This window comes from Gadus macrocephalus, chromosome 19, assembly GCF_031168955.1.
Source record: "Gadus macrocephalus chromosome 19, ASM3116895v1".
NCBI lineage: Eukaryota > Metazoa > Chordata > Actinopteri > Gadiformes > Gadidae > Gadus > Gadus macrocephalus.
Window position 1 is genome coordinate 12,285,524 of NC_082400.1, and position 27,005 is coordinate 12,312,528.

At 50.5% G+C, this 27,005-nt stretch overlaps 1 protein-coding gene across 1 annotated transcript; it reads left to right on the plus strand.

Annotated features, from left to right (window-relative positions):
• The first annotated feature begins 205 nt into the window (after positions 1–205).
• Positions 206–26,842, plus strand: LOC132447476 (protein bicaudal D homolog 1-like). Its single transcript, XM_060038262.1, is given in 13 exon segments — positions 206–960; positions 11,913–11,931; positions 11,934–12,093; positions 12,095–12,122; positions 13,389–13,541; positions 14,940–15,247; positions 15,787–15,958; positions 17,321–17,854; positions 18,250–18,428; positions 19,162–19,543; positions 19,999–20,193; positions 20,376–20,527; positions 21,815–26,842. Coding segments are annotated over 13 exon segments (3,522 nt in total). The 5' UTR covers positions 206–744; the 3' UTR covers positions 22,839–26,842.
• Positions 26,843–27,005: the final 163 nt, after the last annotated feature.

Genomic DNA, 27,005 nt, shown 5'->3' on the forward strand with positions numbered 1-27,005 from the left:
GCGTGACTTCGCCACTCTATTACGCGGTAAGACTCGACCAAATGGCCCGGGAAGTTTCCTGTTTTAAAAGTATGGATTTCCCTGAGATGAGCAATGGTTGAAAACATTTAGGATAATGTAAGTACAGAAGAAAATAAACGATACAACTTAAGTCTGTTGTTTTTTTTGTATATCTGAATGCCAAAAATCGTACATATTCTCCCTTTAAGTTCCATGCAGTGTTAAATCCTCTCTGCGGGGGGCGCCCCCCGCAGTGATCTCGGGCGGACGGCAGGTGAGACGCACAGAAGGGAGGGTGATGAGGGAGAGACGGCCACCGTCCTCAGCCAGCAGCGGGTCGACGTCACCAGAGGATGGGAGCGATGGGCACTCTGCTCCGCGGCTATAAGAAGAGATGGCGTCCTGGCGCCGGTGAATAAGCAGAAATCACACCGAGATCCAAATTAAAACCCCAGACGATGAGACCGAGACCGGGGCTGAGATGCTGCGTAGGCTGTTTGAACCATCGGATGGAGAACACGGGAGATACAATGTCGATGAAGGCGACACTTTGAGGATATTACAGGATCTGGAGGACACACACATAGTTGTTGTTTTGTTTTTTCCACCATTGTAGGGTTTTACTGTCAGGGGGGAGTGGTGGGTTCACTGTCCACCTCCGGGGCTCTCTGCTCATCCGACGCAGGGAGAGACACGGGGGGAGGAGAGGGGAGACACGGCGGGGTGCCCAGGGAGAGAGGGGCGATGGCGGCCGGCGGGGGCTCCGGGGAGCAGGTGGACCAGTACCGGGCCGAGGTGGAGCGGCTGACGCGGGAGCTGGCGGAGGCGAACCGGGAGAAGATCCGCGCCGCCGAGTGCGGTCTGGTGGTTCTGGAGGAGAACCAAACCCTGAAGCAGCAGTACGCGGAGCTGGAGGCCGAACAGGAGGCTCTCCGCCAGGAGCTGGAGCAACTGCAGGAGGTGAGACCCCGGCGGCGTGCCCGTTTGTGCACGGTCTGGTGGTTCCCTACTGATCGCCGTTCATCCGTCATTATTAGCGGCAGGAGTGTGATTATATACAGTGATAAGGCTACCTTCTGAGGTGGGTTGTGATTGGCTGAGGGTGAGAGAGAGTCGAGGGATGATGGAGAGGTGGACACGCGGACAAAGGCAGGCTGCAAAGTCGGAGGGAGTTCAGACTTAAGCGCTTCTGTTTGGCAGGTGTGTGTGTGTGTGTGTGTGTGTGTGTGTGTGTGTGTGTGTGTGTGTGTGTGTGTGTGTGTGTGTGTGTGTGTGCGTGTGCGTGTGCGTCTGCATGTGTGTGCGTGTGCGTGTGCGGGAGGTTGGTTAGGTACCAAAACAGAAGCGCTAGGATCCCGGGGCAGATCTTTATGTCCGGACTTGGAGGCTGCAGGGAGGGGCTGATAGTAACATGATGCTATGCAGCAAATCACCTCCGCGTGCCATCCGGTGTTCTCACACCTCGGAAACACTCGGTCTAACGTTGTGGTTAGTCACTGTGAACACGAACAAACAGCAAGTATACTGTCATGAGGGTTAGGAGGTTGAATCATTTCACCAATGGAATTTTGTGACTTCAAAGACACACAATGTTCTTGCTTTACTTTGTCACTCTGTGGTGGGGACAAGTGGAGATATAATGTGCTGGTTGTTGTGTTGGATGAACACATGCCAGGCGATGGTTAGAGATGGGTACTTAAAGGCACAAGTATCATTGTGGAGCATCAAACTTTATGGAGTTCTTTGTAAGGAACTCGATATGGAGATCTTGTGGGAATAACCTGCAGAAAGTTTCTCGGCCCCTCCTCCTGGCTGAGTCCAGATAGTTGGGGACATAGCCGGATACGCTGTTGTGTGGGTGCTGTTGATGCTTGATGGTGTTGTTGGTGTGGATGGTGCTGATGGTGTTGGTGGTGCTCAACTACCAAGAGTGGAGGTCAGGTTTGAGACTGGGGTCCTGAGCAACTGGGAGGAAGAGCAGGTGCTACGGAAGAGAACTTCAACCTGTCCAACTCGACGAGCATGGAGTAGTTTGACGAAAGCATCAGGGAATGACCTGAGCTCTTAGAGTGGATGCTCTTTTGGTGAACCTGGAGGAGTGAATCAACAAATGAGCGTGAGGAGTTACGGTTATTGGAGGGTGTAATCGGTCATGAAACGGGACTGCGGAGAAGGCCTTTGGATTTCAGCAAAACAACAAAACAACAACCGTTGCCATTGGAAGGAACATGAACAGATCAGCTGTCAAATCCATATTTAGCAATCAAGCGTCAACGATAGGCCAATGGTGAGGTAATACAGCTCCGACAGCTAACGATAGATACCTGAAGATCGATCAATCAAACAACTTATCCTAAGTTACTTAATGATTATTCCACACGGCAACTGGAAAAGTGCTAGTTTGAAACCCGGGCTCCTCCTTGTTTGCTGTTGAGGCACATTGCTACATTGTTCTGTGTTTGCTTCTTAGTACAACATGCTATAAACCCCTCGTCCACATTCCTTCAGTATCCGAACCACACTTCGTCAGACCGCTTTTTGTCCACATACTACCAGTGTGTGTGGAGTTTAGCTACAGCAGGAGACAGGGGTCAAACAGAACACAGATTTTGAGGATCCCAGGGCAGGGCGGGTCAGTCTGTGGGGGGACCCAGATGGTGAAGAGAAAGGTCAGAAATACATTAAGCACAATCAAACCAGTATCACAGTATCCTCTCTACCTTAGGTTCATTAGGGTTCGTGGTTTATTACACAACTGTATTTGAGCAAAGGCATTAACTCTGCCAGGGTTGAGGGTTCGACTCCCCACTGGGTTCACCCATGCTAAGGGATCCATGCCTTCATGATGTTAAGATAAAAGGGTCAAGATGTACAGCATCTGGTTCCAGGTTCCATTATTGGAGTGCAGGAAACGGGGTGGGTGTTGCTCACAAACGGCGAGCGCCTCGGCCATAATGACAGTGTCTCATGTCGATCCGGAAGAGGGATTTGATTGGTTCTGCCCCCGGCCATCGACCCTTGCTAATGAACTGCACTTCTGTGCCATGTAATCAATCTGTCAGAGCCAAAGGACAGCTCGGCCCTCTTCACCTGTGGCAGCGCGTTTTTACCGGTTTGCCCGGAAAACAGACAAGGCTGACCATGCATTTTATTTACTGAAGGTCAGTTTGCATTGCAGTGTGTGTGTGTGTGTGTGTGTGTGTGTGTGTGTGTGTGTGTGTGTGTGTGTGTGTGTGTGTGTGTGTGTTCCTCCTCTCTGTTGAAAACAATTCCCGACTTTCCAATGACATGTCGCGCCTTATCGTCAATAAAATGACTATCACTGCTTCCCCACATTAGCCCCCCCACCCACACCCTCCTCTATCTATCTATAATTCATATCTGCCCTCCTCCCTTCTGCACAGTCTCACACAGACACCCAGACACACAGACACACACAAACAGACACACCACCATATTATGTGCGGTTGTATTTCAGTGAGATTCCGTCGCAGCTGACTCGATAGCATCGATTGAATCTGTAGCGAGGCTCTGTGGGGGTCCACCCCTTCTAGCCCCATCCCATTTTAAACAACCACATTACTTTTGAAGGGGGGGGGCGGGGGGGGGGCCCACAGTGTAACGTGTTCTTGTGTGCCGTCATGGCGACCGCGAGCAGGAGCTGGTTGCAATATTCAGGGCATTTAGCAGACGCTTTTATCCAAAGCGACTCACAGCGGTTCATCCATTCACACACAGAGGGCGGAGTCAACCACGCAAGGTGGCAGCCAGTTCGTCAGGAGCACTCAGGGTGAGGTGTCATGCTCAGGGACACCTCGTGTGGGTGGAGGCGGTGTTGGAGTGGTTCTCCGGTCTGTCATCGGTACAGACGTTACCAGTAAGGGGAGGATAGTCTGGTGCTGCGGATCCAGTAGGTTCTGGGGTCAGATCCCTGAGCCCGCTTCCGTCCTGCTCCTTGATGACATGGATCAGAATCCACTGGAGGTCTCTTTGCATATCACAGCCAGCACAACAGCTCCACACTGTATTTATCGTACATCGAATGTGTCGACCTTGACCTGAAGGGAAAGACATCTATGAATAGAACAATCTGAAGATGATAAAAAGTGAGCATTTAACGAGGACACGGCGCATGGATGGAAAACACACTCTTTGCGGTCATTAGCTAAGTGGGAGACGTTGAGCGACAGGTTTAATATGCCGTGTTTCCAGGGCCGTTGCACCAAGTCCTGGGCCCCTATACAAGAGGTACTGATGGGCCCCCCTGCGCTGAATTGTTGACGGGGGGGGGGGGTGTGGAAGGAGCAATTGTTGACGGGGGGGGGGGCTAGTACTATGGGCTGGTAGTTAATTTTTATTTATTTTTTTTGTTTTTTGTGGGCCCCCCCTGGGCTGTGGGCCCCTAGAATCGTCATCACCTTTCACCCCTTTACGACAGCCCTGCGTGTTTCCACTGCAGGGTGCGGAACGGATCGGATCGCAAAGGTGCGGTAGGGAGGGGGCGGTATAGCCCAGCTCAGTTCCGAGGTCGCGTTTCCACTGCCGACAGTACCCTTTGTGGTAGGCCGGATGTCGATCGCCGCGGCAGCTACGTAAACATCGTAAACAACTTCTTCCTCCCCAAGAATGCAGACGAACGTCTCCACCTCCTTGTTCGCCCAAGCAAGCGTTTTACGAGACATGTTAATTGTAAAGAATAATACCTCGAGGCTACTGTTTGTTTGTTTTTATCCCCGCGTCACCCGGAAGTGATGATTCTGTCGACCAATCAACGGAGGGGGTGTGTAGCTAGAATTTCCCGGGACCCTTTCAGGCGTCTCGTCTCGTTTCCGGTACCCCAACGGAGGAGTCCCGAGAACGAGGACGGAACGGGTACGGCAAAGTCCGGGTCACGCCCACTTTTGGCGGTGGAAACGCGACCCGATCCGCACCTTTGCGATCCGATCTGTTCCGCACCCTGCAGTGGAAACGCGCCATTAGATGGCGGTTGATAGCAAAAGATGGTCACACTGTACAGGAAAGAGCTAGATATGGCTTAAAGCTCATTACCTCTACTCTGCTATAGAGTTCATCGGATGGATAAGCCCCTTTGATTCTTGTTTGAGTGACAGGCGACAATGAAGAGGATGATGAGGAAGATGAAGACTATGAAGGTGATGATGATGATGATGATGATGATGATGATGATGATGATGATGATGATGATGATGATGATGATGATGGCATATGCTGGGGACAAGGGTGGCCTTTATTTGCAATAATTGATGTCTTCAACACAAAATCTTCTTTACATTTGGGACAGAAATGCAGATTTTCTGGCTTGTAAATCAGAATGTGAATACTGCGCAGAGACGAGTGCTGCTTCCCAGCTTGGGCCTCCGCCCGTAGCAGTATAACACTAACCTATATGTCCAGCCCTTGTATTTTATGGGTTGCCCAGAGTGTCTAACCCAGGGAGCAGCCGTGGGAGAGAGGAGGGGGAAGGGAACGGGAGAGGGGGAGAGGGGGAGAGGGGGAGAGGGGGAGAGGGGGCACCTCGTTGGATAGGACCAGCTGGTTTGACAAACCGCAATTAAAAATGCAGTGTGTGCGTTGCAGACGTAGTCTAAAAGTAGAAACACAGCAAGGGGACCGTCCCCCTGGAATGTTGGATCCCCTCACTGTGATGACACACAGACCCCGACAGCCAATGGAACGCCTCCATCGGAGCAGGCCGTTGCCATCGGACACCCTCCCACCATCTCTCTGAGCGGTGTGTAGCGTGCAGAAGGCGAGCGGCGGTCCGGCTCCCCGGATGTGACGGTGGACTTTCCTTTTGTATGAAATGTTCGGATCGCTTCCACCGTTCATCCTGACAGAGAGAGACAAGCTGTGATTCCCCCTGTCATCTCTGAGAGAGAGAGAGAGAGAGAGAGAGAGAGAGAGAGAGAGAGAGAGAGAGAGAGAGAGAGAGCGAGAGAGAGAGAGAGAGAGAGAGAGAGAGAGAGAGAGAGAGAGAGAGAGCAGAGAGAGAGAGAGAGAGAGAGAGAGAGAGAGACAGAGACAGAGAGAGAGAGAGAGAGAGAGAGAGAGAGAGAGAAGCTGTGATGCCACCTGTCATCTCTGAGAGAGAGAGAGAGAGAGAGAGAGAGAGAGAGAGAGAGAGAGAGAGAGAGAGAGAAGCTGTGATTCCACCTGTCATCTCTGAGAGAGAGAGAGAGAGACAAGCTGTGTGATTCCACCAGACACCAGAAGCCCTCGACTCCTCCGCCTCCTGAAGGCTGAAGTGATGCATGGATCTTCAGAGGGCCCTGTATTACCTTCGGCTGTGGTGTTGCTACGCCCTTGCATAGAGTCATTTAAAGTGACCCTGTAGAGATGAGTCAGTGGGACGGTCTTCCGAGATGTATGATGACATAATAAACCTTTTTCACAGAGGCGTCATCATAGGATGAACACAGGTCCTACTTATAACACTAATTATTGGTTTATGTATCAGGGCACGGGTAGAGACCGACCCTACTACCCTGAGACATGAGAGGAGTGGACCCAGAGTTAGGCCTGTGTTTAAAATGATAGACATCAGACAGTATAGAGCAGAGTTTAGTCAAGTTTGCTAGATAAATACTAGATAATGATAGACATCAGACAGTATAGAATAGAGTATAGTGGAGTTTGATAGATAAATACTAGATAATGATAGACATCATACATTATAGAGTATGCTAGATAAGACCCCAGAGACCTGGTGGCACATTGAGGGCTCTGCCTGGTTCTAGATGCCCAGCAGGTCCCTCCTGAAGCTGATTGGAATCTCCCCGGCCGCTGGACGGTGTGTTGTGCACGTCGGCCTGTCGGCCTTAAATCAGGAGCCAGTCCAGAGTTCATGTACACAAGCACTCAGCGCCGGGTTGGACGCAGAATGGGACGTGTGTATGCTGCTGTAAGCACATCCACGTCGGGGGCATTTACATAACAGCACAGACGCACTCACATATGTGTTAAGACACAAGCAGATGCACGCAGACACGCACACAACACACACACACACGCACACACACGCACACACGCACACACGCACACACACACACACACACACACACACACACACACACATACACACACACACACACACACACAGGTTGAAAAGGAATTGTGAATTATTGATCAAATATGAGGTCATGTTTGTTCCCTGCAACATAAATCCTTTCCCTCCATAACCAACATTCCTCTCTACATCCGTCCAATAATTGTCCTGATGAGTGCAGCAATTAACCCCTAGTCAATCATATGATTTACCGTCTTCCCTCTTTGCTAACCTAAGCTAGTGAATTACACACACCAGGCCATGCAATCATTTAGAGATATTAAAAGGTGCTATATAAGTATAAAATCTGTTAATTGTGTGCAATTAGTCAGAAATGGCGCTGCCATCCTTCAGCTATAGTTGACTGAAACGTGCTGTGAGGATATCTGTTCTGAGTGGACTTCTCCTGCTGTCTGAGCCAGACTAGATTTTAGGCCAATCAGGTCATCTGTCCATTGATAGCGGTCACAAGTGTTTGAAATAAAACATACCTTAATGGTGGCGAGAGGGAGGGAGGGAAGGAACAGAGAGGTAGGGAACATTTCTGGTTGTCCAGTTTCAAAGTCCTCTCTCTTTTCGGCCCTCTATCTCTGACTCTCTAATCTTGCCTACAGCACCTTTAACTATTGACTTCTTAGATGTTTGTCTCCAAAGTGAACGTGACAGTGAATACAGATGAGTGTCTTTAAGATTAAGGTAAGAGGGTCAGGGCTTCTTAAGGGGGCTACCAACAGGTAAGGCTGCGGACGTTGAGGATCGAAACAACAACCCTTCGGCTGGTACACCCTAATCATCACCCTGCCTGTGTATATTTCTAAATGAGGGTCATTGTCAGATGCCTCTCAAGATTATTTACAATCAATACAATAAACGACTCAATCTAAATGAGGATTTCTGTTGTTGTTGCTGGTGTCCGCACCTTTTCACCAGATGTCCTGGAGGGAGGGAAACCACTAATGTGTAGCGAGGGAGAGAAGGGATGGAGAGATTGAATGAGTGAGGACATTAAATGAAATTTAACAAAGGTTGGGTGCAGAGCGAACTGTAGGAAGATCTTTTAAATGTGATTATAGCCCTCCCCCTGCATGCCTATCTGCTCCTGCTATCCATCTCTCTCTGTCTCTGTCTCTCTCTCTCTCGTTCCCTCTCTCTCTCCGTCTTTCTTTTTCTTTCTCTCTCTCTCCTTTATCCTTCCTTCATTTCCCCCTTTGTTCTGTTTGTCCCTTTCTCACCTCCCTCATCCACTTCTCTCTCTCTATATACTCTATTTTCTCTCTCTACTCTCTGCCTTTGTACTTCTTGTCCCTCCCTCTCAATCCCTCTCACCTCCTTCCTTCACTCCATCGACCCCCTCTCCCCATCTCTCCATCTGTCTCCCCTCTCTATAGAGAGTGTATGTACTGTACATGTTTACCTTCCTCTCCATCTCCCTCCCATCCATAATCCCTGGTTTAAGAGAATGCAATAGCAGCAAATATAACACTTAAGGAGACTCTAGGGGTCGAAAGAGAGGGAGAGGGAGAGAGAGAGAGACACACACACAGAGCGAGAGAGAGGGAGAGAATGGGAGAGTGAGACAGAGGGTGGGAGAGAGAATATCCATCAAGAAATGGAGGAGGACAAGCAAAGGCACCAGACTATCGGCTGGCGTGAGAGAGAGAGAGAGAGAGAGAGAGAGAGAGAGAGAGAGAGACCTGTCTTTATTCGGACCATCAAGATATCATTTTGGCATCTCCCCGGAGGGTGCTGGGGGAATGGTCAGGGTGGGGCTCTGGGGGTAATGAGGTACGTCCCCCCCGTTCCAGCATGGAGCCGGAGCTATCCACTAAACCATCATCATCTTACCAAAGAGGCCACGGTCGGTTGGTTTAACTGCAGAGTAAAACATGAAGCTAATGGTAACAACATGGGGTAGTCTTTCGGAAAATAAAACGGCGATCGCTAGTTGTTAGCTTACTGACCATAGCTCCGCCTGAGGAACAATGAGCTACATCACGGTGTTGTGATGAACAGCGCCGCCCCTTACCCTCCCAGAGGAGTCTCCTCAGCCTCCCTGGGTCCAGTTACAGCATGGGTCATGTGACTGAACCTCTGCTCTGCATTATGACAGACGCCCCGCGTTACATCACCGACCAGCTCACCATCTGCCTGCCTGGTCGATGAGCCTCGGGTTTTAATGGGATGATTGATATTATCACGTACGTTATACATTCAACAGACCCTTTTTCCCCAAAGCGACTTATAAGTGAGGCTTAGAATAATGTTGATGTGGTATTGGTAGTAGTGGTGATGGTAGTAGTAGTGGTAGTAGCACGAGTAGTAGTGGCGGTAGTAGTAGTAGTCATTGTAGTAATAGTGGTTACATGGTCTGTTTCTTCGTCCTCTAGGATACGGACTGAGCGAGAGAAGCCAGTCAGTTAGTGACGGCTCTCCCAGTAGGAGAGAGAAGGATACACACACTAACCTTTAGCTAATAGCCTGTGTGTGTTTGTGTGTGTATTTGTGTGTGTGTGTGTGCCTCTATTTGTGTGTGTGCCTCTATTTGTGTGTGTGTTTGTGAGTGTGTGTGCGCCTCTATTTGTGTGTATTTGTGTGTGCGTGTGTATGTGTAGGCCCCCTTCCACCAGCCTTTTGAATGTTTATTTATGTATCTTTTGTTACAATGGCGGAACTTGTTCCGACGTCACGCCTCAACCAGGACGTGATGGAATCTCTCCCCCAGGAAGTGATCGATGGGCAGCTCTCCTGGGAACTCTCCAGGAAGGCCCCATTAGTATGCCGGCAGTGTGCTTGCCTGAAAACCAGGGGGAAAGTCAAACAAAAAGGAGAAAAACACAATGGAAAAGAGAGGGCGAGAGAGAGTGAGAGACAGAGAGCGAGAGAGAGGAAGGATTACATCACTACCATGGGAGGGTTGGTGTTAGGATAAACCCTGCTTGTGCATGTTCAGCCGGCTGTGTGAGTTGTGTTGTACACATGTTGTCCTGGAAACAGGTGCTAAGTGTGTCTGAAGAGGTCAGAGGACAGGGGGCGAGTGGGACATGGCTCAGAGCTCGTTCTTCGGGGCAGACAGAACAAATCCAATCCCAGAGAGATCATTCTGTCCCAGCTCGTCTCAGACAGGCCAGTGCCTGCGTCTGGCTCCCAGATGGCTCAGATCTCCCTCTCCTTGGTGCTGAATGTGGTTTTTTAACACCCTCTGGGTGCTGGTTGATTTGTTGATGCGAGTTTGTGTGTGTGTGTGTGGTGTGTGTGTGTGTGTGTGTGTGTGTGTGTGTGTGTGTGTGTGTGTGTGTGTGTGTGTGTGTGTGTGTGTGTGTGCCACTGTGTGTGTGTGTGTGTGTGTGTGTGTGTGTGTGTGTGTGTGTGTGTGTGTGGTGTGTGTGTGTGCCACTATGTGTGTGTGTCTGTATGTGGTGTGTAATGTTTGTGTGTGTGTCCTTCCTGTCTCTTTTCATGTCTCTGTCTTGCAGAGGATGAACCACAGGAAACACTCATTCCTTGGCCTCCTAATGGCTTTCAAGTGGAATTCAAAAATATTTCTGCATTTTTTTTATAGGATAAGCATTAATGCCCTTTAGCTTGGATTAGAGTGACAGAAAGAGACCTTTTCAGGGATGGGTGAGGTATCTTGCTCAAGGATGCCTACAAGAAGCCTGGCAATAGGGTCGTCATTTTTAGCGTTTATCCTGGTCTAGTGCGATGCCATTTCCCTTCTTTCTTTGGAGTACACTAGGTAACTCTGTCTCTGGAGCAGGAAGAACAACAGAGACAGAGGAATACATATGCATGTTTTGGAGAATTTGACAATATCCAAAACAGAAGTATCAGAAGTCCCGCCTTCTCTCTCGCTCCTAGACCCCTTCACTTCCTCTGAAACTTGGTCCGAAGTCCCACCCTCTCTAACACATTATAAAAACTACGAGAGAGAGCGAGAGAGAGAGAGAGAGAGAGAGAGAGCGAAAGAGAGAGATCGAGAGGGAGGAGAGAGAGAGAGCGAAAGAGAGAGATCGAGAGGGAGAGAGAGAGAGAACGAGAAGCGACTTTGAGCCCTACAAAAGCGCTATATTAAAATCTAATTTATTATTATTTATATGAACGAGAGAGAGAGAGAGAGAGAGAGAGAGAGAGAGAGAGAGAGAGAGAGAGAGAGAGACCCGAGGTCCCTTGTCCCCAGCGTCCTGTGCTCCAGTACTTACAGAGCAGCTGGACCTGCTGGGTTAAGGGGTGCAGCCAACTCCCCCCCCCCCCCCCCCCAACCCTCTGAGCAGGGACACATTTGGGTTCCCTCTGATAAAAATATATCACTGCTGTGTTTTGCCCGCAACGACTTTGTCAAAGTGCACCCTTGTTGTCATAGTGTAAGTAGTAGGAGTGATAGTAGTACTACATTCTTTATTGATATTTGTATTTGTAGTACTACTCGTCGTGATAGTAGTAGTCCATTCTTTATAAATATTTGTATTTGTAGTTCTACTAGTCGTGATAGTGGTAGTAGCAGCAGGGCTAGTATGACTTGCCAAAGTGATATTACTGGCACTAGTAGAAGTGATAGTATTAGTAGTAGTAAAGAGGGGTGGGGTCACAATTCTGCAAAACATAATGATGATATAAATTAAGACGTAAGCAGAGTTGAACAACTTTTATATTAATATATTTTTCCTAATCCACCTCTGTTGTGACATGTTACTAAACTCGACCTACTGCTGCTGTGGTTTCTCATAATTCACGGGATGACCCTTACCGTATCCCACCACATCCCCCTACACAACGACCACGACCTCTGACCTCGAGAAGACCCCTTTACTGTGACCAGCTCCCCTCTCTCTCCCCGCTGCATGCGCAGGCGTTCGGCCAGGCCTACTCCACCAGCGCAAGGTGGCGGAGGACGGGGAGAGCAACGAGGCCACGCTGCTGCAGGAGTCGGCCACCAAGGAGGCCTACTACATGGGCCGCCTGCTGGAGCTGCAGGCCGAGCTGAAGCACTGCCGCTCCAGCGCCAGCGGCGCCCAGGCCGACAGCCAGCACTGGGGGGCTTCTGCAGGAGACAAGAGAGGTAGGGGGGGGGGGGGGGGGGGGGGGGACCATGGGGAGGAGGAGCGTGACACTATCGTAATGTAATGACCTTATTGTTGTGTATGCAATGGATGGCCAACAGCATGCATTGTTACCCCCACGCCCTAGGGGGCGCTCTACGGCACCTGTTAAGTATAACTTAACAGGTGCCGTAGAGGGTGTTGATATTTTAAGGGAAAACCTACCTAGTCGGGCTTTTAATGAAACAACCTATTTATTCATTTTATTTAATTATTTATTTGATTTGAATTTAGGAATTTCTTATTTGCCACAGGGTTTCACTTTGGGTATGCATGATGGGAGGGGGAAAGGGGGATTGTCTTTTCATGTGTGAATCTCTCCGGGTGGGGGGGGGGGGGGGATTGTATTAAGCACTTTGTGTTACATGAAAAGCGCTAGACGAATAAAGTTTGATTGATTGACTTACTTACTAGCACATTCCGGTGCTAGTAAATCAGATTTCAAATGGATATCAACGTCCCGACCCGTGTTCATCTTAACACTTCAGCCCCTGATGTCCGCTCATCACATGTTTTATCGTCTCCCCTCCCTCTCTTCGTCACCTCCTACTTGATATCCTTACCTACTCCGTTTCTCCTTTTCTTTTTTCTCTACTCTCTCCTTGTCGCTCCCCACTTATCAAATATCCTCTCATCATCCAATATCCTCTCATCTATCCTCCTCCCTTTTCTCCTCCTCCTCTCCCTCCTCCTCTCCCTCCTCCCTCCTCCTCCTCCTCCTCCCCCCTCCTCTCTACACCGCTCCTTTCCCACCCTCATCCACCTCATCTCTCCTCCCCTCTCCCCCTCCCCTATTCTTTCCTCCCGTTGGCTCTGACTCCCCTCACCCATCCTGCTCCATCATCTCCAACCTTCTCTCCTCCTCCTCCTCCTCTCTCCACCTCTCCCTCCTCCTCTTCTCCCCCTCCTCCTCCTCCCTCCTACTCCTCCCCTCCTCCTCCTCCCCTCCCTCTCCCCCTCCTCCTCCTCTCCCTCCTCCCTTCCCCTCCCTCCTCCTCCTCTCCCTCCCCCTCCCTCTCCTCCTCCCTCCCCCTCCCTCCTCCTCCTCCTCCTCCTCCTCCTCTCCCTCCTCTCCCTCCTCCCCTCCCTCCTCCCTCCTCCTCCTCCGCCTCCTACCTGCTCCCCCTCCTCCTCCTCCCCTCCTGCTCCTCTCCCTCCTCCCTCCCCCTCCCTCCTCCTCTCCCTCTCCTCCACCTCCTCCCTCCTCCTCCTCTCCTCCTCCTCAGAGTAACGAGATGCTGGAGCTGCAGAGGAGTCGGATGCGGGAGGAGATCAGGGAGTATAAGTTCCGGGAGGCGCGTCTCCTGCAGGACTACACGGAGCTGGAGGAGGAGAACATCTCCCTGCAGAAGCTCACGTCCACACTCAAGCAGAACCAGGTGCTGACCTCCGACCCCCCATCTCTCAGGGGCACACGCAGAGCTGGGGGCGGAGCTCTGCCCACCCAATCAAATCAAAGACACTACATCTAACGACTGACGCGCTCATGACTTTTAAAGAACTTTGTTTGTTAACAGTTCTACACTATCCGTGATGCCCACGGTAACGTTCACAGTCACGTTTAACGATACATGGTTCACGAGTTGGCCATCCGACGTCCAACTCCTTGCCTCGCTTCTGCCTATAGGGCTCAACCATGAAACCGAAAGCACAAAGAGAGCATTCTGATGAAGGCCGAACACAGTGTGCGTGTGGTTATGTTTGTCTAAGATTCGGCATTAGAGTGGAACAGTAAAATACACACAGGTTTGAGAATACGGAAGCTTCTAGCATGGCTTCTAGATTCTAGTTCTTGTTCTGTTGTGAGTGTACAAGTACGACCCACAAACCGAGGGATCCGGCTTCCAGTTCTGATCTCTGCCCAGCTTGAGACATGAATTCACTACAAGTCTCCGGCTTTGGATAACAACGTCTGCTAATACTATTTTAAGGTGTGTGTTCATCCTCTGCAAGACAGAGACATGAAAAGAGACAGGAAGGACACACACAGTAGTAATCACTATAATGCTACTATAAATAATAAGTAGTTATTTAGGGACGTTGGGGGGGACTGTGTGATGGAAGGTCAGATGGTCGCACATCATGAATAAGTAAACAGGTCTTATTTTAGTTAAGACCACCACACAGGTAGACGAATAAACAATTTATCACACACACACACACACACACACACACACACACACACACACACACACACACACACACACACACACACACACACACACACACACACACACACACACACACACACACACACACACCTTCAAATACCCTGAATACTGACTGTATTCTGCCCATGCAGACTAAAATAACTCCTACAGAAATGATGTTGAGTGATGATGTTTTGGTATCATTTACTGAACGCAGAGGACGGTCATTAGCAGGCAGGGAGTGGCGAGGCTCCTCACTACTCAGTCACCATAGGAAGAAAGGGAATGTATTTAGAGGTTGATTTGTGTTGCTCATCTGCTGTGATTTCCCTTTCCCCCTACCTTTGTATTCACTTCTCTCTTATCTCATTGTTCTCTCTCCATCTCTCTCTCTGCTGTCTTACCCCCTTTTCTCTCTCCATCCTTCCCTCTCATACCCCTCCACCTATCCCTCTCACTTACCTTCCCCCCTCTCACTCTTCAACCATCTACTGTCTCACCCCTCCCTCCCTTCCCTCTCTCTCCCCTGCTCCTCCCTATCCTTGCTCCTCCCTCCCCTCCTCCCTTCCCCTCCATCCTCCCTTCCTCTCCTTCTCGCATCTCCTCCCTTCCCTCCCCCCCCCCAAGGTGGAGTACGAGGGGCTGAAGCACGAGATCAAGGTGCTGGTGGAGGAGACGGAGCTGCTGAACAGCCAGCTGGAGGAGGCCCTGCGGCTGAAGGACATCTCCCAGGCGCAGCTGGAGGAGGCGCTGGACTCGCTGAAGAACGAGCGCGAGCAGAAGGTGCACCTCCGCAAGGAGCTGGTGCACCACCTCAGCATGTGCGACGTGGCCTACACGGGCAGCGCCCACCTGACCTTCACCTCCGCGCCGCCCAGCGGCACCGCCACGCCCACCGCCCTGCTCTCGCCCACCTCCGAAGACTCCGCCTCCAGGTGGGTTCCTCTGAGCCAATCAGAAGCGCGCTGATGAGGTTTGGAATGGAATGGAGATGTGCAGGTCTGCACTGGTAGTTCCTCCCTTACCCCCAAACACCCACCACAACCCTCGTACGCACTTATTGTACATCCCTGCGCTTAACAATAGTACTTAGCACTGTGTAGCATCTTATCCTAGCTATCTTTGTTGGAACGGGGAATGGGTGAACCTAGGGATTGTTAGTGCTTGGCACTTGAACATTATGAACACTATGAACATCCTTACATATATATTTTGTTTCTCTTTCTTCTGACAAATGTCCTTTTTGTCAGTTACTTTGGATAAAAGCGTTTTCTAAATGCCCTACATGTAAATATAAATGCAGCTTTATATTTTTATACTTTTTAGGTTTTACAATTCTCTTTTGAATCATTGTATTTTATTGATTCCCTATCAGATTATTTTTTAAATGTGTTTAAATGTAGTGACCTTTGTGTTTGAAGGGTGATATATAAACTAACTTGCCCTTAATGCTCTTTCCTTTCTTCCATGGCAGGTGTAATGGACATCTCCAGGGGGCAATAGGGGTGGGGCCAAATGTCGGGTCTGGAATCCGGGCCAATGGGGAGTGTCGGGGGGCGGGGCGTAAGATGGAGGGGGTGGGGCCTGACCTCTTCTCTGAGATCAACCTGCCGGAGATGCAGAAGCTCAGGCAGCAGCTGATACAGGTGAGCCTCCATCCATTCAGCGAGCTCTGTCATGCTGTTAAAAAATGATACCATCAAATATTCTCCATCCCTACCTCTGCTGATATCCTCAAATTCACCACATAATGAAAAAAACATCCCCACAACTACAACACATCAGAAAGCAGTGTGTGTGTGTGTGTGTGTGTGTGAGTGAGTGAGTGAGTGAGTGAGTGAGTGAGTGAGTGAGTGAGTGAGTGAGTGAGTGAGTGAGTGAGTGAGTGAGTGAGTGAGTGAGTGAGTGAGTGAGTGATTGAGTAAGGGAGGGAGCAAGTGAGTGACTGAGTGAGTGAGTGACTGAGTGAGCGAGTGAGTGAGAGAGTGAGCGAGCGAGTGAGTGAGTGAGGGAGAGAGTGAGTGAGTGAGTGTGATACACCTCGATGCTGCAGTCCCATCCAGATGTAATCCCATCTTTTCTCTGCCTTTTCTCTCTTATCTGATTGGTTAAAATGCAGGAAGAGCTTATTTATAACCCGGCTGACACAGTAGCCTATCGACCGCTCGCAGCTTGGCTCACGTTGAGGGGGATACTGTTGTCTCCGTTCAGCCATTTTAAACGATACCGCCTCCTCCTCGCCACTTCTTAAGAGTTAACTTCCACTCAGTAGAACGGATAAATCATTAGTCATGCGCTTCTTGTAAAAACAATTATAAACCCAATGTTTCAATGCAGTGCTTTTCACAACCAAAGTTACAGAGTGGTTTACATGATAGAATAAGAGCCAGGGAAACACTGACAGATGGAATCTGCTAGAAACACAGCAGGGCGTAAACATAAACTACAACACCAGACGGAACCAGTTCCCTGCCCAGGACAATAAAAGGAATGAAATGGATGAAAGAAGAGGATAAATAAAGGTTCAGGAGACGGGGCTCTCAGCCTGGGTCCGTCACAGCACCCTCCGCCTCCCAAGATAGATGTACAACAACTATCTCTACAAATGGCTGCTTCTCTGGTTACACACAGCTATATCCACACAACAAACACATGCACGCACGCACACACACACACACACACACACACACACACACACACACAAACACAGACACACACACACACACACTGGGTTTGTGGTTGTCTGATGCCAGAAAATTGGTGACATTAATTTTAAATCGCGATTTGTCTATATTTGTTGATGTTTTAAATAAATGTGTATTGGGCTAAAACTAGGTCTCTACGTTTTTCATGTTTTAAGTCTCAGACACTAAAAACATTCATTCTGAGGTCCGAAGCTGTGGTTTACCTTCCAGGGTTTCTGTAATTCACTGCCACGCCACATTTGGGAATCAAGATGTGTGGAGTCATTCTGCCTCTCCCATCCCTTCCTCTGGCGCCCCCTGCAGGTGGAACGGGACAACCTGTCTCTGATCAGCCGCCTGCAGGAGTCCCAGACCCAGCTGCAGCACACGCAGGGTGCCCTGGACGAGCAGCACGACAGGGCCCTCCGCCTCAGCCAGAAGGTCACCGTGCTGCGGCGCCTGCGCCGTGGGGCCCAGCTCGCCCGAGGGGCCTCCTCCGACTCGGACTCCCAGCTCCACGGGGAGGCCCAGTCGGAGCAGGAGATGGAGGAGGAGGAGAAGGAGGGACTAGACGATGAAGACGAAGAGGGCAACAGAGAGGGGGAGAGGAGGGGCAGCAGGTGTCACGTGTTTGCGTACCAGACGCCGGGGCTGGAGATCCTGCAGTGTAAGTACCGGGTGGCGGTGACGGAGGTGGTGGAGCTGAAGGCGGAGCTCCAGATGATTAGGGAGCGGTCGGCTGCGGCAGCGGCGGCGGCGGGGGCGGGGGAGGAGAAGGCGAGGGAGGGGCCGTCGGTCAAAGAGATGGAGGTGCAGGTGGCTCGTCTGGAGATGAGCTGTCGGGAGGGGCGAGACAAGGTGATCCATCAACACACCAGACATCTGTAGCTCTGAAGGGGTGATCTCTGCTTGAACTGGGGTCCATGCATGTAAACACCTGTCCCTCTGTGCACTGTACTCTACTGCTGTCCCCCCCCCTTCCTCTCCTCCCAATTCAACTATTCTGCTCTCGCCTTTTTCTCCCATCCTCACCCTCACCCCCCCCCCTCTACTCTACACCACCACATCCTCCTGCCACTCTATTTGCCCTATTCTGCCCCAACTCTACTTTATTACAACTGCTCTCTCCTCTCCTCCTCTCCCCTCCCCTCATCTCCTCTCCTCTCCTCCCCATCTCTCCTCTCCCCTCCTCCCCTCCCCTTGCTCATCTCCTCCCCTCCTCTCCTCCCCCCCACCCCCCCCACCCCCCCCAGGTGAAGGGTCTGGAGGCAGACCTGCGCGCGGCCCAGGGTCAGGTGACGGAGGGCCAGGGGGCGCTGAACGCAGCTCAGGACGAGCTGGTGACGCTGAGCGAGGAGCTGGCCCAGCTGTACCACCACGTCTGCCTGTGCAACAACGAGACCCCCAACCGCGTGATGCTGGACTACTACAGGTGGGCCGCCACCGCAAGCTGGGTTCATGAAGTCTCTCGGCCCCTCTACCTGACTCTACTCTTCTCTACTCTACTCTACTCTCCTCTGCCTGACTCTACTCTACCTGACCCTACTCTACTCTACCCTACTCTACTCTCCTCTAACCGACTCTCCTCTACTCTCCTCTCCTCTACTCTACTCTACCTGGCTCTACTCTCCTCTACTCTACTCTCCTCTGCTCTACCTGACTCTACTCTACTCTACCTGACTACTCTACTCTACCTGACTACTCTACTCTACTCTACCTGACTACTCTACACTACTCTACCTGACTACTCTACACTACTCTACCTTACTCTACTCTACCTGACTCTACTCTACTCTCCTCTACCTGACTCTACTCTCCTCTACCTGACTCTACTCTACTCTACTGTACCTGACTCTACTCTCCTCTACTTTACCTGACTCTACTCTCCTCTACTCTACTCTCCTCTACCTGACTCGACTCTACTCCATCTGACTATACTCTGCTCTGCTCTCTACTATCCTCTGTGTCCTCTGGAGACAGGGCCAGTGTGTCTTTGTACCCAGATGAGACCACTCTGCACATGTCAGCCAATACTGTCCTCTACCTTCTCTAACTATATGTCTGCATCCTGGGGGCTCCATCCCTCACTCGTCCACCAGCGTCTGTTTCCTGTGTTCCTATTTAGACAGTAACAAATCGTATTGTTTACCCCCCCCCCCCCCCAGGCAGGGCCGGGGCCTGAGGGGTCTGGCCGCGGGCCTCAAGGCCCTGTCGGCGGACGAGAGCCGCGTGCTGCTCACCCCCCGCCTGGCCCGGCGCCTGGCCGCCGTCGCCGCGGCGACCGCCAGCCCCGGGGAGTCGCGGAGCCCCTCACAGTCCCCGTCCAAAGAGCCGCCGTCCAGGGGGGAGGGGCCGCAGAAGGACGCCCCCCAGGGCCCCTCCCCCTCCCAGCGGAGCCCCGGGCCCCACACCCCGCCCACCCGCTCGCCCAGCATCAGTGCCTCTTCATCGTCGTCATCCTCCTCGTCCCCCGCCCTGGAGCCCGCCGGCGAGCTCCGCAGGGAGCCGCTGAACATCTACAACCTGAACGCCATCATCAGGGACCAGGTACGAGGCCTCGGGGACACAGGGGCCCCTAAGACACTTAGGGGCCCTCCAAAACACTGGACAGTTTAAGAGGTTTAAAACACTTACAACACTTGGGCCTTTAAAACACTGGAATGGTTTAAAGGTTTAAAACACCTTTAAAACACTGGAACGGTTTAAAGGTTTGAAACACCCTAAAAAACTTGACAGTTTTAGAGGTTTAAACCCAATAAACACTGGACCATTTAAAGGTTTGAAACATCTTAACAAACTGAACCGGTTTAAAGCGGCCCCCAATGAAGGTGGGATATCCATTGGCTTATTACAAACCATTCTTGGCCTACCAGTTGGTACGGTCCGCTGCTGGATCGATCCATTCATACACCTGTAAGGTGGAAGCCCTTTGAAGTCACAGAGTTCCTTATTTAGCCACCTCCTGATTCTGGATCTCTCTCTCCCCCCCCCCCCCCCCCCAGGTGAAGCACCTCCAGCGGGCGGTGGACCGCTCCCTGCTGCTGTCCCGGCAGCGGGCGGCGGCCCGGGAGCTGGCCCCGCTGCTGGACAAGGACAAGGAGAGCTGCCTGGAGGAGATCCTGAAGGTCAAGTCCCTGCTGAGCACCAAGAGAGAGCAGATCGCCACGCTCAGGCTGGTCCTGAAGGCCAACAAACAGGTAAGGTGGAGGGGGAGGGGGAGGAGGAGGAGGAGGAGGAGAGGATGCTCCTTAATGACCTGTATCTGACATCCCTTCGGCTAAAGAGTGTCCGCTATGCAACCCAAAGGGAAGTGCATCAGACGTCTCACGTGTGTTGCTCCGTTCCTCTCGTCTCGTGTCTGCGTCTGCACCTCCTCCAGACGGCGGAGGTGGCGCTGGCCAACCTGAAGGGGAAGTACGAGGCGGAGAAGTCCATGGTGACCAACACCATGACCAAGCTGAGGAACGAGCTCAAGGCACTGAAGGAGGACGCCGCAACCTTCTCCTCCCTCAGATCCATGTTCGCTAGCAGGTCAGAGAGCCACCACCTCCACAGAGGACCACTCTGTCCTAGCAGGGACCGCCACATACCAGATAGAACCACCCTGTCCTAGCCAGGACCACCAGACACCAGAAAGAACCAGATAGAACCAGTGTCCTAGCCAGGACAACCACAAACCAGGTAGAACCAATGTCCTAGCAACCATAAACCAAATAGAACCAGTGTCCTAGCCTGTACAACCCCTTACCAGAGAGAACCACCCTTTCCTAGCCAGTCGGACCACCACCTCCAGATAGAATCAGTGTCCTAGGACCACCACCTACCAGATAGAACCAGTGTCCTTGCCAGAACCACCACACACTAAATAGAACCAGTGTCCTAGGACCACCACATGCCAGATAGAACCAGTGTCCTAACCAATAAAACCACGTACCAGAGAGAAGTCTGACAGAGCAAGGTTGTTTAGAAGGACACGGTCCACAGAAGTGATTCCCCTTTCTTGTCTCATCACCCCCACAGCTCATCTCTTCAGTACGGTCCAGGCTCTCTTCAATCGTCACCTCCTCACCACTTGAATGGATATTATACTAATATAATTTATTCATTCACATCCATATTAATATGGAAGTGGCCTTGGTGCTTAAAATGGAAGAGGCGTATAATCCATTCTTTACTCAATTGATAAGCAACAATCAACATGCATGAATCACATGGAGGTCGTTCCCCCAGGAATCTGCTCACATACCAACTAGGGTATGCACACCCCCAATTAGGATTTATCGACCTAACGGATAGAACTGAAGCCACGTAAGGTTGTTGAGAATGAACCACACCTATGAATCTAACATGGAACCAAATGCAGAAAACTGGAACCTAACTGTCTTGCAGCCTTGCTTGCAGAATGCGGTCATGCCCACTTCCCCCAAAGTGTATTGCAAATTCACCGAGCCTCTCCCAACCATGGCTGACCTCAGCGATAACCAATCCTAAGCTCTCCACCATGGTCACTCCCACTCACCTTTGTTACCTTTGCATTAAATACCCACGATGTGAAAGTTCCCCTATAAGAATCTTGGTTCACCCATTGTCTCACTGAATGTATTCTTGGTAACTTTTCTGCCTGTATGATCATGCTCTAAAATGTGTCCCATATGTGTCCCAAAAATAAGTTATTCTTCATCAGAACTCCCCCCCCCCTCCCCCCCAGAGAGAACTAATGTCTGGTGGAGGGGCGTTTAGACGGTTGGTTGGTTGGTAAACCAATAGCCTTCACCTGACCCTCCTCCCGTCTGCTCCCTCTGTGACCCGGACCTCCAGGTGTGACGAGTACATGACCCAGCTGGACGAGATGCAGAGGCAGCTGTCGGCGGCCGAGGACGAGAAGAAGACGCTCAACTCCCTCCTGAGGATGGCCATCCAGCAGAAGCTGGCCCTGACCCAGCGGCTGGAGGACCTGGCCTTCGACCAGGAGCAGACCCACCGGGGCCCCCGCGCCGGGGCCAAGCCCGGCCGCGCCCGCACCGCCACTCCCAAAGTAAGTCCCCCGTCCTCGGGCCTGACCCGGGGCCCCACGACGACCTCGGGCCCCTGTAGCCACCCCCCCTCCACCCTAGTCAGCCCCACTTCGGCGGGTTTTGATAAGGCCCACGTTCTGACACGTAGCCCCTCGTTCGTGGGTTCGGCCGCCACCGCTCTGGCCTCGGGCCTCGCCTCCCCTACCTCCCCTCCTGCCCCGTCCATGCCGCCCTCGCCCCTGCGGCCGGGGCCCCGGCCCCTCGGGAGCCCGCCGCCCCTGGAGACGCCCGCCTTTTCGTCGGCCTGGACGCCGCACGCCACGCCGCTGCGGGTGCCCCCCTCCCAGTGGACCCTGGGCTTGCGGACGGTGGTGGTCGACTCCCACAGTTTCAGCGTCAGCATCTCCCCCACCAACCCGTCCCGCGGCCTCCTCTCCAGGGAGCACGCCTCCGACGGCCCCCAGCTCTCGCCCTCCCCCGCCGGCTCCGCCTCCACCCTGTCTAGGTCCCCCCAGCCCAGCTCCGGCGCCGCCTCCCAGTACCGCTCCCTGCTCCCGTCTGGCCGGCGCTCCGCGTGGAGCTCCACGCCGCGGGCTCGGCCCCTGTCCACGCTGTCGCGGCCCTCGGCCCGCTACACGCCGTCCTTCTCCTCCCCTTACTCGTCCTTCCACTCCCCAGCCTCCTCCTACGGTTACTCCTCGGCGTACGGAAGCGCCTCCTACGCTTCGTCTAGTGCAAACAGGTCCTCCCCTTCCTCCTACAACCACTCCTCCAGCTACAGCCCGCTCTACCCACGGTACTACAGCCCCCATCAGCCCCGGCACTGATGCCCCCCCCCCCCCCACACACACACACACACACCCACACACACACACACACGCACACTAAACTCTTACAGACCTTTTTCCCCCTTTACCTTTGACTGCACACTAACACTGACTCAATGCGGACACTACAACTCCCATCAACCTCCTTGTTCTGTCGCCGGGCAGATGGAGAGAATGGGGATCACAGAGAGGAAGACACAATGGTTTCCTTTTTCCTGTTTCCTGTGCCTAAGCCTTGACCAATGGGGTTTGAATGTTCAGTGACTTTGCTCAGGGATTTGACAAGAGGAGCACATGTGGCCCCGCCTTCTTTCCGTTCTGAGACTGTTGATTAGTCTACAGGATGGTCGTAGAGACTTTTTAAAGAGTGTTTTTATAGTACGAGCTCTTGGTTCTGCCTTCCGGGCTGAACTTCACATATGCATGAAGTGATCTACACTCAAAAGGTTCCAACAGTTGTTGTTTTAAACTCACTTCACAACACTTGACATGTTACTCCATTTCCATCTCTAGTATAATACTCACTCTCTTTTGAATGCAGAACACATAATCATGCGAACACATGACAGTTAACCAAATAGTCATCCAAAGTCTTTACTTCTGGATGAGGTCATCTTTGTTTGTCGTTTGTGGAGATGCCATGAGAGTTGTTGTGATGTCACTGCTAAGAACGAGGACAAACGGGGGGACTTGTGGGGGGTCAAGGCAGAAGGAACCTGAAGTACATCCAGGATAAGACTTTATTGGTTGATTTGATTTTGACTGGTTTAAGGGGGAAGGGGGAGGGGGGGGACTTCCAGCCATCGGTTCTAAGTTCGAAGCCCAATGTTTGCAGTCTACTCTTGAGCCAAAGACCGAATGCTTTTCTGCTCTTTAATAACATGTATCTCAAGTCTCTGTACGGTGGTACAAAGTCAGTCCTCATCCAAACTACGATTTAAATCAATCCTAAGATTCATGGGCCCGATGGACTGATTGGCTCACATCTGCTGAAACGCCCACCATTTCAATCGCTGATTGGCTCAAAGTGATGTCACTTACCAAACATGGCTGGTGACCTCACTTTATTTAAGGGAAATGCAGTGGGCTACGTTTCACATGATTATACTGCAAGGGGGTAACTTTAAACTTTCAGTCCAGCCAAGGGTTCAATATAGCCTAACCAAATGGGTGTACAGACTGTACAGACTTTTCCAGTGCTTATTTGCCATGTTTCATTTAGCATTTACCAATAATGTCCCCAACAGCTCCAAACCTTAACCTCGGATCAAGCTGTCCTATTAAACAAAAAGTATCAGAAATCGACTACCCATCCCCAAATCTTGAACATAATAACTAAACTTCTGGCGGGCCATAGCTAGTCTAAAACCTTAACTCTAACTATCTCTTATCTAAGTCCTTAGCTCAAACATCTCAGACAATACCTTATCACAACCCCCTATAATGTAATATCTACATTTCTCTACTGCATTGTGGGAAAAGACCGCTGGAAAAGTCCTTATAGTTTTCACTCAAAGCCATTTACCTAGCTATGCATGTTTATATTGGGATGATGATTTCACAGCTGTAGTACTTGTACTTACTCTGTCTAGTACTACTGGCTGAATGGAGAATAACATTCAGCCATTCATTCATGTTTCAATGAACATAGTGGGCCCACAAAAGCAAAAAACAAATACGGTTCCAAGAATGAGAGCCACCAAATGTCATTCGGCCATTGGTCAGAGAACAAAGCACCTTTACTGCTCAACATCTGATTGTTTATCCGCTGTTACGTCATCGGCTCTTTCACTGTTGACTGTGTTTCTTTTTATGAATGAGTTGATACTGCAGCTCATTGGCAGGTTAGGTATGACCGTGTCCCCTATCTGTCGCTCATTGCATCAGTGTTACCATTAACATTAACACCATTAAAACATCAACTGTGGCTACAGAGTTATTAGTGTGTTACTGTTAAGGGGACTGCATTCAGCAATGTACGTAGCACATCGGTACGTATTAACAACAATATTATTAAACCAAAGACAAGAACATAATTATGTATTGCAAAGATTAGCATTTTAAGTAACACATCTTTTGACCTAATACATTTGATAATTTTTTCTAAGCCCAAATACCCATGCACCGAGATACACAACATATCAGACTTGCCCTTTTCTTTCCAAGAAACACCCTAAAGAGATGCTGCTTACCAACTGACTGTGTCTGGAACTCTGGCGCCCCCTGTCGCCTCAGACCGCCACTGCAAAGGAAGATAAAACATCCTGTTATCGGAGCGCTTGCTCATGACATCACACCAAAGTCAGGGAGAGGGGCCGACCTCATCTTACCTGCACATCTGATCCATCACTAAATCACTGCTTGTAACTTGTCACTGGCTATTGAGACAAAAGAGGAGATTATTAGATCATTAGGGGAAGTAAAACATTTTTATTGGCTTTATTTAGTTTTGCTGTTGGCCTTAGAGTACAGCAGTACTGAATATCTCTGCTTTGGGTGTGTATGTATGTATGTATATATGTATGTTCGTATGTATGGTGTGTATGTATGTGTGAATGTAAATGCAAGACTGTGTGCGTGCAGAAAGCAGTGTAAAGCACTACCTTTGCCTTGCCTTGTTCGTCTCTAAGTTGTGAAAGTGCAGAACACTATTCTTAATTCTGAAAGAAAAGTCAAGGTACTTTGACAGGCAGAACAAGTGTAAACAATGGCTCCTCGTCTGATATGTTGTGGACCATGTATCTGCTAGCCTAGCTTAACCACCACCCCCATCTCCTCTATCTGTATTCTCATGCTGCTCATGCATGGAGGCTGTGCATCAATTGGTCTGCTGATGTCTATGACTCTCGTCCGTCTCTGTAAACGGCCAATCCCTCTCGCCTACCACCCTCATGCTTCCGAGCCTGGACCGTAGGTCACTTCCTTGGAGCAAGGGAAGTGATGTCATCATGTCCAGATTAGATTCCATCGGCGAAAAAGGAAACCACCTCCTCTCTGTGATACCCCCTCTCCTCCACGTGCCCGCGCAGACAGAACCACACACACACACACACACACACACACACACACACACACACACACACACACACACACACACACACACACACACACACACACACACTTTGTGAAATATTGTATCCAATACAAACCTCCTACTTTTATTATTTGCCAATATTCAAATTACAATCTGATGTAGATTTATATCTGTCAAAAACCAAAAATATTTTCCGTTAAATTTGGAAGAACAGCATGTTGGCGACAAAGGGGTTGGCCGGTTCAGTGGACGTGTTGGTTTATCAACATAAAGTTCCCTTGGCAGCAGTAGGACGATTCCATGTGATGCAGAGGTCACACAGAACAGACTAACTAAAGCACTGATATCCTGATGTCCTTTGATGTTTCTCCCTGCAATTCTGCAAGGTTAGATTTATGTTTCCGGTTAAAGGCAGAGTAGAATTCCTATGATAGCCGAGGGAGGGACACCATAATGCATCAGCTTTTATCAAATAACATATAAATCAAAAACAGAACAATGGAGATGGATTTTAATATATTACACTGTCGCTTTGCCATATAAACTACACCCCACCTCTCCTGGGACTCCTCTCATAACCCCGTCATAATCATAAACTGACGGCTCTGTGTGTTGTGCACCAACAAGAAAAGCTGCAATGCCATTCCACCTTTACAAGTTTATTAAATATGCAATCTGAGGACAAATGTCTCCTGAAAAGCCTGTATCATGTGACTGAACATGGTGGTTGAGTTAGGGTGTGAGGGGGATGTTTTGGAGTAGCTGGATGTTGGTTTTTGCACCACATGAAACTATTAATTCCGGCACACTGTTAAACAACACGCCACCAATTGTAACAGATGCCTGACTTTGCTTTTGAGCACTTTATATGCACGTGTACATAGGTATTTTAAAGTTGAACCTGTACATTGTCATGTTAATATTCCTATTTCCTGTAATTATCATATATAAATGAACAGTATTTTCTGTGTCTTTGCTGTTTGTTTTCACGTCACCATCAACAACCTCTTATTTAATCACTTTTGTCGCTCCTCTCTGAGCTAAACGTAGTTATTGATCTGTAAGAGAGGTGCTCATGTTTTACCACAAGGGGGAGCTGTTGATTAGCCATTACAAGCCATTTCAACATCCAC